Genomic DNA, 12,237 nt, shown 5'->3' with positions numbered 1-12,237 from the left:
GGGCATGGCAGCAATGCAGACAGCAGATGTTTTGCCAGTATTGTGAACAATAACAGGTTTATTTTCTTACCTCATACATTACAGAGTAAGACAGTCTCATAACTTAGTGTTTTGTTAATAAATAATCATCTACACTGTACCACCCACAGCCCTGCAGGGGTAGATCCTGCAGGGAGAAGAGCAGAGAGCAATGAAATCCCAGGCAGTCAGTTCCAGTGCAGAGAAGGTAAGAGCTTCTCTGAAACATCCACGTCCAAACCTCGGTTAGTGCTGGGCTGGGAGGTCCAGAGGAGACTGTGTCCCAGCTGGGTGGGAGATCTGAGAGGAGCTGAAGTACTCAGCAGCTGGAAACTTCACAGCACAGGGCAGCGAATCAAATAGAGCATAAATTAAGTGCCACTGCAAATTAGTCTTGAAGGGTTTTTTGTTTTAAAGCCAGTCCAACCATGTGGTGGTAAACTGGAATTACCAGGTGTGTTCACCAGCAAGGGAGTTGCAGAACCTAAGCACAGTCCTGTGGGTTTGCTAGCAGTAGTTTTATGTCAGAATCTTATGCCATTAGGAAACGGAGGCTTTACATCATCTGGTTGCATAAACTTTGTTTCTATAGTCTTTTGTATCTATAAATGTGAAAATGGCAGTATGGGCAGTAATGATCTGCATCCTTGAAGACCTTCACAAAGAGAGGGACGAAGCAGCATCCGAAGCAGCACCTAGAGCCAAAGGGAGATGGACATGCACAGAATCATCCCTGCCTTTCCTGGGCTGCTGCCCACAGCTGGGATTCCCCCTACCCTGTTCCCTCTGCCTTTCCACTGCGTGAATCCACTCCTTTCCCAAGTCTGTTAATGTTTAAAGTATCTTCCAAAAAATTAATCTTCTTTTCTGACATCTTATGCATGAGTCTGTTTCTGAGCCTGATTCTAACTTACAGTTAGGAAGTAGACAACATTGTACTAATTTCTGCTTGTCTTATGAAAAGTGAAACATTCTGGGTTAAATTTAGCAAGTCTGCATCCCCTGTAGCCACGATGACTGTCTCTAGAAAGGACAGGGTGTCTTCTCATCAAGTGGAGAAGGGCAAACTGTCTGTATAAGCACCAGCTAGAACTTTGATTTTTAATTACCCATTTTTAACCTTTCTGCTATGCTGAACCTGCACGGTGCCCATGCAAACTCACCCGACCATGCAGAGGCTGGTGCACAGGAGGTAGGACAGCTTGCCCAGCCTGTAGGTGACCTGGGTGGTGATGTGCTGGCGGCAGGAGGGACAGATTGTGGATGTTGGCTTGCTGGAGAAGATCCCTGCCACGATGATCGGAGGCTGGGGCACCAGATAAACTGAGCTCAGGGGGAGAGGAGAAGCAGCCAGGTTAGAAGCATGGGAAATAGTTTGCCAGTTGTAAAGCTTTAATTGTGAGAATGTGGATTCTTAAGGTGTTCTCAGTGTTGATCTCAGGTGTATTCCTAAGAAGCACTGTGCTGGCTGTTCTGTGTATCCCAATACATTTCACCTAAAACCAGCCAGTGTTACTGGGATAGGGGCACACCCAGGGAATTGTCTATGGGATAATCCCCAGTCAGGCAGTCCCACCACCCTCTGGAGGATGTACTCTGACATTGAGGATTTGTTTAAATATTTTCTGATATTCAAAATATTATGAAAATGCCTGTTCTCCCTGAAGAAGAGATTTGAAGGACGCTGGGGAACTTTCTGGATCGACTTTTCAGTAGTTATGAGAAATTCATCAAAGCAGTTCCTCTTCCACCTAAATGCCATCAAACAGCTGCTGGTGCTGTCCCCAGTTAGTCTCTAGCTCATGTTTTTGCTGTCTAGACTTGACTATCATATTCCCTGAGGGGTACACCCCTTGTAGGTACACGAAGGATATTTTTTTCTGAAATGTTTTCAGTTAAAAAAGCCATTTTAAGCATCCTAAAACATGTTTAGGGTACAACTTCACACTGTAGCCTGAGGCAAAACTTGAGGAGTGGGAAGGTATCTGTTAGACAGATTGGATAGGGCATGTCTGAGTTCAAGTGCCCTGGGGTGTTAGGCATATTTAAACTGTATGTCTCCTTTCCTCCTGTATGAGGTGTTATTGACTGTTCTTCAAAGTTTTCCTCAGCATCTCCTTTGAGCTTCTCCACTTCCATAAATGTGACTAGAACAGGAACACTTGAAATGATTTGCTCTGAAAGCCCTGGCTCCTGGCCTTTTTTAAAATGGGAGCTTTTGTAGAATGGCTAATGCTGGAAAATCAAGCCTGAGTCCTTTGTCTTAGTTTATCTGACATTTCTGTGGAAATTTCCCATCTTACAAGACTGTGGTTGGGTCAGCAAACTCCCCCCTCTGTGCTGGTGTTCAGACTGAACCCTTTCCCTCCTGCAGCAGCAGAAAGTTCCAGGAGCACAGCCCTGGGCTCACCCGGCTCCTCCACGACGGTGGTTTCCCGGTAGGAGTAGGGTGGGGGAGAAGGGTACTCGTAGCCCCCTGTGCAAAGAAAAACAGGAAAAAGTGTGAAAGTGCAGACAGCTGCTGGCTCCCAAAGGGCCCGTGGGGAGAGAGGAGAGGGAGTGCCAAAGCCAGCCCAGGCAGAAACAGCCACTGAGCTGATTCACAGGTTTGCAGAGCCTAAAGAGCCTGCAGTGACTGCCTGGTCTCACTTTTATAACAAAAGCTGAGAAACCAAAGCAATTTTTAGGAAAGGCAGCAACTCCATCATTACAGCATAACACTGACATGATACTCAATTTAAGGACTCCACTGATGAAGAACTACAGTACTTCTACCTTCAGTGGGAACTTTGCTTACCTCTCTTCAGAGCCTTTTTAGTAGATTAAACTTTATCAGCTCTCAACAAAGTAATTTCATCATACTCTTTGTTCTAGAAAAAAAAGGTTAAAATATCTTTTTCCTTTTGTTTTGGGAGAAGGGAGGCTGGTGACTAAGACACCTCAAGCTTTTTCAGTTCTTTTGCTAATCTTCCAAATTAAGAATGCAATCAGCCTACCTGAGGTGAAATAAATGACTGTATTAAAAAAACACATTCATGAATACATTCAAAATAAATCCATGTGAAAAGCTTTACAGCCAGCTAGTGTGGATGTAGTACTCAACAACAGGACTGGTCTGGGACAGGAGGACAGAAATCTTGGTTGGTCAGGTCTGGAAGCACTGGAGAAACCCTCACCCCCAGGCAGAGCAGGGCTGGGAGCCCAGGCTGTGCTCAGGCTTTTCACAAATGATGTGAGTGCAAGCAGGGAATGAGCCCACAGGGAATTCCACCAGTGGAATATAAACCCAGAATTTTCCAGAGTGAGATGAAATACAGAGGCAAAGGTGAAAAACATGTTAGCAATGTTTTCTTTAGTGCCTTGCCAGAAGTGGTAGAGATTTGCAATGGCATTTGGGTTTTGTGGTGGTGGGGTGGTGTTTAGTTTCTGGTTTTGAGGAGTTTTCTGTTTGATTTTTTTATTTGGTATTTAAGGGGTATTATTTCTAGGGGAAAAAATGGTAAAAAAACCAAAATCATTTCCTTCTGACCTAGAACAGGAATGTGCTCAGTACAGGTGAGTTCCCACTCGATGTGTGTTAGTGAAGGATGTGTTTCCTGCACAAGGACACGACCCTGCAGCTCAGTGCTGGGTGTGTGCAGTCCTGGGCCTTGGCTGAGTGGCTCACAAGTGAGACTCCTTCTCCCCAGTCTCCTGCAAGCTCTGCTGAGCTCAGAAAGAGGCCAGAGAGATCTTTGAAGACAAAAATATTTACAGGGATAGCTGATCAGAGTGAAATGCTCTGAAAATGAGTCAGGTTTGGAGGCCCAGGACTGACACATCGAGCCTTATTAGTCACTATTGCATCTCCCATTTGGATTTTTCCTCCAGTCCTGTCCAGCAAATGGCAATTTCCTCAGAGGGAGGAAGGTGGGGAAGGTGCAATCACTGAAGATGGGGATGTTGTGAGGTGCCCGTGTAGCTGTGAGAGCAATGCCTGCTTTCAGAAGGAAAAGCCAGCCCAGGAGAGCAGCAGAGCAGCTCGTGGCACCTCTGGCAGCCCTGGAGCTGAACTGGCAGTGCTTCCTCCGGGCAGGGATTGCCCATCCCTGCAGGAGCCTGCCTGGCTGCAGAGCTCACCTGGGGATGGCAGGGAAAAGGCCAGACCTCTGTAAAACTGGGTGACAGTTTAAGCAGCACATGGCCCATCCATGTACAGAGTGCCGGCTGAACAATTGCACTTTGGGAATATGGAATTATTCCAGTGATACAGCTGCTATAAAGCACGTGTTTTTTGAAGACAAAAATATTAGCTAAACCAACAAAAACAATTTTTGCCATTTTAATGTTTCTATCAGGAGATCCCATCCCAACCCTAGGTTCTATGTGCTGGCACAGATGCTTTCTAAACCCATCACATCCCGGCAGGGCTGGGCCCCAAAGGTGCTGGGTGCTGGGCTGGAAACCAGCCCCAGTGAGGCCCAAACCCTCCCTGGGCTCTTTCCCAGCCCTGCTCACCGTCCTGGCTGAAGCCCGGCGCGAAGGGCTCGGGTCTGTAGCGCTCGTGGGGCTCGTACAGCACGGCCGGCACCTCCCGGCGCTGCTTCTCCGCAGACATCGCTGCCAGGAGGCACAGCTGGGGACAGATGGAACAGGACAGCCTCATTAACATCATCAATAATATAAATATGAGTGCTTGGCAAAAGATTTTGAGGATATGAAACGTATAAGTGAGGTAGAAATGAAAGCGAGTTTGGAGATGTAGGATACCGAACAACAGGAAAATGGTTTGGCCAGCTGAAGGGGAATCCCTCTTGAGTGAACAATTCCCTTGGCAAATAAAGGGATGCCAAGGGTCCAAAGGCCGGGGGGACCCTGCCAATGTGGCAGGGAAGAGAAAAAAATCTAGAAAGTAGCTCTTAAGGTTTAAAATATAAGACAGTATGGTAGTGTAGGACTTCTAATGGTCTGTATGTAGATTCTATAGGATTTGTGTCTTTCACTGGTTGGATGTTGTAAATGAGCATATCCAGAACAGAAAAAGATAGAATGTAACCAGAACTTAGGTGTCTCCCAAACTCAGGCCTTCAGTTGTGACTGGCAGCTTTAAGCTGGCTCTTCTCACCCACGGCCCAAGATTGCTGTAATTTCATCTCTGCAATAAACAGCAGCTTTATTAAGAGCTGCCTGGGAGTCCTGCATCTCTTGTCTAGGCTCTTACACAAAATAAAACTCCTGTACCTGACTCTCCGTGCCCTGCATTTGCTTCTGTAGTTCCCAGTTCTCAAACTGAGGTGCTGCTTAGAGGGAAATCAGCAGTTCTCACACTTCGGGTTTTTTGTAGGATGAAGAGCAGTCACTTCTTGTCACACTTCATAGTGAGGAAGGTGGAGACCAGAAAATACCATCTTAAAATATTTCTTTGTGCTGGGAAGCTAAAAATGTTCCCCCAGAATGCACAATTCAAAGTGTGCTAACTCATGATTTGAAGAGTACCTTTGCACAAGAGTTAACCTATTTTTTTTTCCTGTGGATTATCTAAGCACAAGGAAGGGAAGAGCCCACTTGGGGCACTTGTGAAAAGCCTTCACGTGTGAATAAGTCAGTGCAATCAGCAGCAATTCGCATCTTTCTTCGGGTTATTGTGCAACCTTATCACCACTGTTATCGCGGCCAGTTCTGTCCTGTGAAACCATTGTCTCATGGGTAGGTGACAGGCTTTTGTTGGGAAACATCCTCATTACGGATGACTGCGCTGCCTGGGGCTCTCAGCAAGATGAGGCCACCAAATGTGGGTTCTGCAGGTGTTGGCAGGAGCAGATCCCCAGTGAAGGCGGGAGGAAGAGGATGGAGATGTGTTTGTGTCACTGTCCGCGGAAAGGCGTCGATTATTCCTGGCTGTCCCTTGAACCGGTGTGAACTGCGGGATTTCCAACTCACATTTATTGTAAGAAGCCTCGCAGAAGAGAGGCACAGCCTTTTTGCACAGGCCAGCGAGGACTGAGGGGGAAAGTTTTGGGGGGAAAAGGAGCACAGATGTTCAAACTGCCCCAATGTGTGAGGTCAAAGAAAAGCAGCAGAGGAATTGCTGGGCGAGGCAGGATGGTCTCAACAGGTCTGTTCGAAAGGAGTGTTGGATGGGGAGGACAAAAGAGGGAGGATCAGTAGTGCTGAGATAAAACATCAGCCCCTCAGCGAGAAAAATAAAAGGAATTTGAAGATATCACCAGGGAAGATGTTCTGTAATTTTCACGAATCTGGGTGAACGGCAGATGATACAAAAAATGGTAGCAGAATGAATCACAAAGGGAAGAGGTAGGATGGTGTGGAGAAAAAAATCAGAAATACAGCACTGGCCATGTTAAGGCCAAAGATGCCAAAAGAAATTGCAGATACATGGATGGGAGAGGATGGCTGCAGAGAGGTGCATCTCAGTATAATTGTTATAAGGAGCTAAAACAGGGGATTGGGAATGGCAGAGGTATTTACAGGACATTGTTGAAGAATCATGAGGATCCCACTGAGAAGGAAAAAGGTGAGTCAAGAGAATTTGGGTAGGATGAAGCTGTGAGGATGAAGGGAGAAGGAACAGAGTTTGTCAGCGGTGACTGTGGGCTCAGGAGTGTGGTGATGGATAACGCCTCATTAGCCCGTGTCGGCCAAGAGCTGCTCCCCTGGGACGGGGATTAGTGGGGGAAATTACAGGGAGTCTCCAAGTTTTTGTCTTCTTCCTATCTCGGTACATTAAATACTGGGTGGTGTCCATCGGGGTGACACTTCTGCAGAACCCACCTCGCTGGGAAACAGGAAAAAGAGGAAAGGGATTTTGAATTCCGTGCAGGCCTGTAAGCCCAGGCAGGCCTGCAGGAGGCACAGGGTAGGAGGGAATGATGATGGCTGAGAATTTGTCAGGTTAAAGTGCTGAGTGCAAGCACACACTGACTAATCCTGCCTCCACCCAGGATAACAGCGCCAGGTGGAGGACACGGGGTGCGAGAGAGGATCAGCAGCACAGCAGGGAACAGTGTGGGATGCCAGGTTTGTGTCGGATCTGTTGGAGCTGCCAAGCACAGCCCCGCGGGCTGAGGCTGGAGATAAAGCCCTGAATTCTCTCACTGTTGGGTCCTGTCCGAGCTGTGGGTGCTGGCAGGGCTGCAGGGGCTGGGCTCAGCCCCGGCAGGACCCCCTCAGCCTGTGTGGGACAAACAGGGCTTGGGTCCCCTCTGGCCTGACTGCTGCTCCTCCAGAGGCCAGGAAAGGATTTCCCAGGGCTGCTTGTGCAGCTCTGCAGACCCTTCAATTGGACATAGATGCGCTTGCTCAGCTCTTGGTTCCAGTCAAGGTGTTCAAGGTGCCCCAGAGCCCTGCAGGGCCAGGACTCCAAACCCGGAGGTGTTGTTGCCATAAATCAGAGCAAGTGATTTCCCTCTTTTTCAGATGCTGGAGAGGAAGATTCGGGAGAGAACAGCCCTGAGTGAGCAGCTGCTGTGTGAGCAGCCCCGGAGGAAAAGACTGTAAGGAGAATTGTCAGGGAGCAGTTCCTGGAGAGCAGGGCAATGCCCTATAAACTTGCCTGCAGTGACACCCAGGAGGGGCACAATTAATAGCTTAGGAGTGATGTGAGGTGCCCTCTGTGCCCCCTGAGCACACAGAGCTCTGTGCAAGGGCACAGCAGCCCCTGGGGCTCTCTTGGCTCTGTCCGGAGCTGAGTGACCCAAACCACTGCAAACTGCTCCATTTGCAGGCAGCACTGCAGGGCCACCGACACAATTCCCTGTCCTCTCTCAAGGTTTAGTGTCGTCTACACGTGGATATCAACGGGTTTGCACTGGAAAATAAAGCTGACTTTAAGTCCTGTGGAAATCAATATTTAAAAAATCAGTAAATCACACCCTGAGGCACATGCACAATATCAAGGTTCAAATGACAAAGGCTTTCTGTTCCAGGGAGGAGGGATTCCAGGGGAGCATGGGCATGCAGTTTCCATCATCTTCCTCTGATTTGCTCCAGGTTCTGGTGTTTGGGTGTGAAGAGCAGCCTGGTGCAGGTTAGCAAAGCTGATGGGCTGGGAAATTCCAGGGCTGCAGCTCCCACCGCAGCTCTGCACTCCCTCCTGGATGTCCCTGTTGGCTACAGAACCCCAAGGGTGGGATTGATTCCAAGTGTGCACTGTCATCAGTGCTTGGAAAGGGGTTTCATTTGAAAATCCAAGTTCCCTGCAGTACTAACACTTCTTTCAGGTTCATGCCTGGCTCTCAATGATGGCATCTCAGCAAGCAGTGGCTTTATTAGAAATGTTTAATCTCCACTCCAGTTCATCTGATGTCAGTGTGGGATCTGCCATTCAGTGAGGGTGTGTTCAGAGAAAGAAAAAAGGGAACATGGAATCTGGGAGGAAACTTTAAGATTTGGGTGTTTGAAGAATTAAAAATATCCCTTCAAAAGTTTTGTAGTTTGGAAGATTAACATTAAAACCTAGTAAATGATGTCTACATTTCACAGACACATGGAGGAACAGCACTTTTCTGCTGTTGGCTTGTAGGATACTGGCCCAAAGGCTTTCAGATTGCTGCAATGTGTTCTGGTGCTCCTGTCATCACTAGTTCAACATTTTCCTGGGCATTTAGCCCTTCCAGCTGTGTTTATGAAGCAATTTAAATTTCCGATATTTTAAAGAGTGGTCATAAAATGCCATGGCTGCAATGCAATTACATCTGGGGCTTGAACAATATCAAGAGCCTGTTTCACTTGATTGAAACACTTAATTCCAGTTTTTGGCTAGCAATGAAACACTGAATTCCTCAGTGCAGAGATCTTTTCCCTTTAGTCCTGAGTTGGTCATTTGGGGTAACATTCACCATGTGCTGAGGGTTTTCAGTTGTTCAAGAAGGAATAGTTCCAGCTCTAACACAGACAAACACAACTGGGGAGCAGCACTCAGGTATTTGCCAATTCTCATTCTTAAATAGAAGCTAAAAGAGAGGACTGCTGGCAGCAGAAGTTGGACTTTAGAAAGTATTCATTATATCTGAAGTAGACAACATTTTCAAGGAGATAAAGAACACTCTGCCCATTCTTTACTCATGAAATTAATTTTTTAACATCACAGTTTTTCTGGCTTTTAAGCCTGAATCAGATTATCAGCCTCTTCAAATGGAGAGGATGTAGCTGAGGGGGATTGGCTGAATATGCCCCACATTTCTTGCTGCAAACTCTTCACCTGGTTCCCTTTACTTGCCTGTTGACTGCCTTGACTCCCTCCCAACACGTGCACTCACAAGACTGCTGGAAAGGCAGGCACTGCCTGGATTTTCCAGTCCTGTCCCACATCAGATGTTTATGTTGGGTTAATCCTTCATGAAGGGAGCCCCGGCCTATAATTCAGTGTAATTCAGAACATTTACTGCTCCTGTTGCTCTCACCTTAAAGCAATTCCAAACACTTATAAACTTTCACAAACCTTCCAGCCTGGAATTATTAATAGTAGTTCCTTGCTGTGTGCTATTGTGCCAGAATCATGCTTTTACAAAAAGCCTTCTCCCCTCGAGCCAGCCCAGAGAACATTCCTGTCTTTCCTTCACAGGACTAAGCAAGGTTTGAGTCCTTTTCATTTCTGTGCAGAGGATTCATCCTTCTTGTCCATGACTGTGATCTCTGTCCTCAGCCTATGGAATGGTATGAATGTCATCTTGTATTTAATGGAAAAGTTGTCTGCAGAATAATCCAGCAGCACTTATTTCCTTTTCTCAGCCACCTCATGCTGATGGTTTGTATTTAAGTTGTCATTAACCAGCAGCAGGTCTTTCTCCTCCAATGTCATTCTGTACTAATGAACTCCCAGCTTGCAGCTGGAATTTTTGGTAGTTTTCTAAGTGCACTGCTTTGTGGCACTGTAATGCACACAAACACTGCCACAGCAGGTCTCTAACTTTTCTTATTCTGGGTAATAGATTTTCTGCTTCCATAATTTGTTTCTTAAGTCATACATTTTATTAGCCACTCCTATATTTCTGCCAAGGTTATTAATTAAATACTGAATAAGATCCATCACTGCCTCCTGTGCTAACCTTTGATGCAAACCAGGTTTATCTCTTAAACCTTGTTCCTTTACTGTTTGAAGTATAATCCCCTGTTTCCTTGAGCTGACCAACTTTATTCACATTTAAAGGGCGCTTGCTCTGAAGGGTGAGCAAAGCTGAGCCCTGGGATTGCATTAGAACTTGTCCCTCCCTAATTACCATTCCAAAAATAGAGTAATAAACACTAAAGGGACGTATTGGCCAGTGGTTTGTGCATTAACCTGGGCTGGGGTATACAAAAACAGGCTCAGTTCCTGTTCTGCCACAGTGACATTTAACAATTAATTAATCTTGGTTTTCCTTAGCTCTGTTGTGGACAGAAATACTGTTTTGGGGAGATACTGCATCAATTCTGCTGTGACATGGTCACATTTAGCTATGCCTTAAAACTTGAACAAACAGAAGATAGGAAATGCTGAGTTTAGATTCAGCCTTTGTCCTCTATGAACACAATTTTGTCTTTCACATTCCCCTTTAGCTTTCAAAATTGAGGGCAGCCTTACACAGTTGTTTCCAGCACTTCATAATAGCTTTAAAAATTGATGTTTGCCAACTTTTAATTTAATTCCTTTATAGATGAACATTCCCTCACCAACAGCATTGAATCATGGATTGCCAGCATTTCATTTACACCCTTTTAAAAGTAATGTCCATAACTTGTCCTTCAAATGAAAGCTGATAGAGCAGCTTAAGTAATGTGTCCCACAGCATCTGGAGCTGGTTTAGCAACCCTTACAAAGTTATTATGAATAAATTCACTTGAAGCAAGCAGGTGTGTGCCCTGCTTTTATGTGTGAGCTTTCCTAGGGTGCATTTTTAAATTTCTATTCTTAGTACTGCTCCCATTTCCACCTTCACAGAAAGCTCCTTTTCCTCTCTTCCACCTCTGATCTGTTCTAGGAGAAGGAGAAAAATATCCTGAGAAAAATCTTGGCCTATAGATTTTAGGAACATGAGAGAGGCTTGCAGATTTTCAGAGCTTGACAATTTAATCATGAAAAGTGACCATTGACAAGAGAGAGCCACAGCTGCCACACTCCCCAGCCCCCTGTCTGCTTCAGCCCTGTCACCTCCCTGTCACCTCCCTCCTGAGCAGCAAACACAGAGCTGAGGCCAGGCCTTTGGAAAACTCTTACCTTTCTGGAGTTCTGGCAAATGTGGGGAGGAAAAAAACCCCTTCAGAAGGTGGTCACTTCATCCATGTCTGTGCTGGGGAAGGAGCCCAGGGCTGAGCAGTGACATGGCCCTGCTGCCCCTGACATCGCTGCACGGTGCGACTCAGCCTGCACAGGGTATAATTACCCCACTTTGCCACAGCCCAGCCTGCTGCTCACACCTGCTCTGTCACACAGGAATGTGGTGGGACTGGCTTGCACCAGGGCTTGTTTTTGTTGGTTTGTTTTATTCCCAATATCCCAGGAATTTTCCTCTGTGCTACGCTGAAAGCTAATGGAGAGGAGGAGAGCCAGCCCAGGAATCACTTGAGGGCAGTGGAGAGAAAAGTGTGTGTATCCTCACCCACTGTGCTTCTCCACGAGAAAAGAGTGACAAAAAGCCACAGGCACAGGTGTATCTGGGGCTCTGATATTTCACTGTTGAGATCAGTGCTCACTTTAAATTTCTGCCCAGTTACGTGTGCTTAGATCAGCAAAGATCTCTGTGCAGGCTGATAACCATTGATATTTTAGCTGGGATCTTCTTGGTAAGCAGGTCTGTAGCTGAGCTGGACTCTTATTAAATAAATGCTTTGTCAGATGCTCTTATTCTCCTCTTCAACAGTGAAAATAAGATGGAAATGTTCTTCAAGAGAGTTGAAGTCAGGGAGATCACATACCAGTCACCATCCCAGCTAAACGAGACTTGACTTCAGCTAACTGAATTTATTGCCAATTAAAATATATTTGAAAGGTGAGAAACAGAGACAAAACCACCTCCCTCAGAAGCCACACATTTGGCACCTCCAAGTAAAACAGTGGCTGTGTGACTCTCTCAGTAAGAATTGTTTTTATTCATCTGAGCCAAACTGTTCTGCACAAAGATCTCCACAGCAGGAGCCCGTGCCCAGTGCTTCCCACAAGGATGGAGCACGATGCCCTGGGTTTGCCTGGCAGACCCACAGCACCAGCACAGAGCAGGCTGTTGGCTCAGCTCCTGGGCAAAA

General features: G+C 46.4%; 1 protein-coding gene across 1 annotated transcript; it reads right to left on the bottom strand.

Moving 5' to 3' along the window:
* Positions 1-232: 232 nt before the first annotated feature.
* On the bottom strand, positions 233-11,425 carry LITAFD (LITAF domain containing). The gene is made up of 5 exons (XM_063414022.1): positions 11,213-11,425; positions 4,516-4,633; positions 2,429-2,494; positions 1,182-1,341; positions 233-713 (listed from the first exon to the last, which is right to left on the bottom strand). Exons 2-5 carry the CDS (start codon positions 4,613-4,615, stop codon positions 605-607), a joined length of 435 nt encoding a protein of 144 aa, XP_063270092.1. The 5' UTR covers positions 4,616-4,633; positions 11,213-11,425; the 3' UTR covers positions 233-604.
* Between the last annotated feature and the right edge of the window lie 812 nt (positions 11,426-12,237).

Source organism: Prinia subflava, chromosome 17 (genome assembly GCF_021018805.1).
Source record: "Prinia subflava isolate CZ2003 ecotype Zambia chromosome 17, Cam_Psub_1.2, whole genome shotgun sequence".
Taxonomy (NCBI): Eukaryota; Metazoa; Chordata; class Aves; order Passeriformes; family Cisticolidae; genus Prinia; species Prinia subflava.
The sequence above is the reverse complement of the archived record's forward strand: the minus strand, read 5'-3'. Positions and strand labels throughout refer to the sequence as shown.

What these genes read in the sequence shown, in the direction of transcription:
- LITAFD (XM_063414022.1), bottom strand. Translation starts at nt 4,615, where the DNA reads ATGTCTGCGGAGAAGCAGCGCCGGGAGGTGCCGGCCGTGCTGTACGAG. An exon ending in CACCGTCGTGGAGGAGCCGG is followed by an intron (nt 1,342 to 2,428) that starts GTGAGCCCAGGG and finishes CCCTGAGCTCAG; the next exon opens with TTTATCTGGTGCCCCAGCCT. An exon ending in ACCAGCCTCTGCATGGTCGG is followed by an intron (nt 714 to 1,181) that starts GTGAGTTTGCAT and finishes CTTTGGCTCTAG; the next exon opens with GTGCTGCTTCGGATGCTGCT.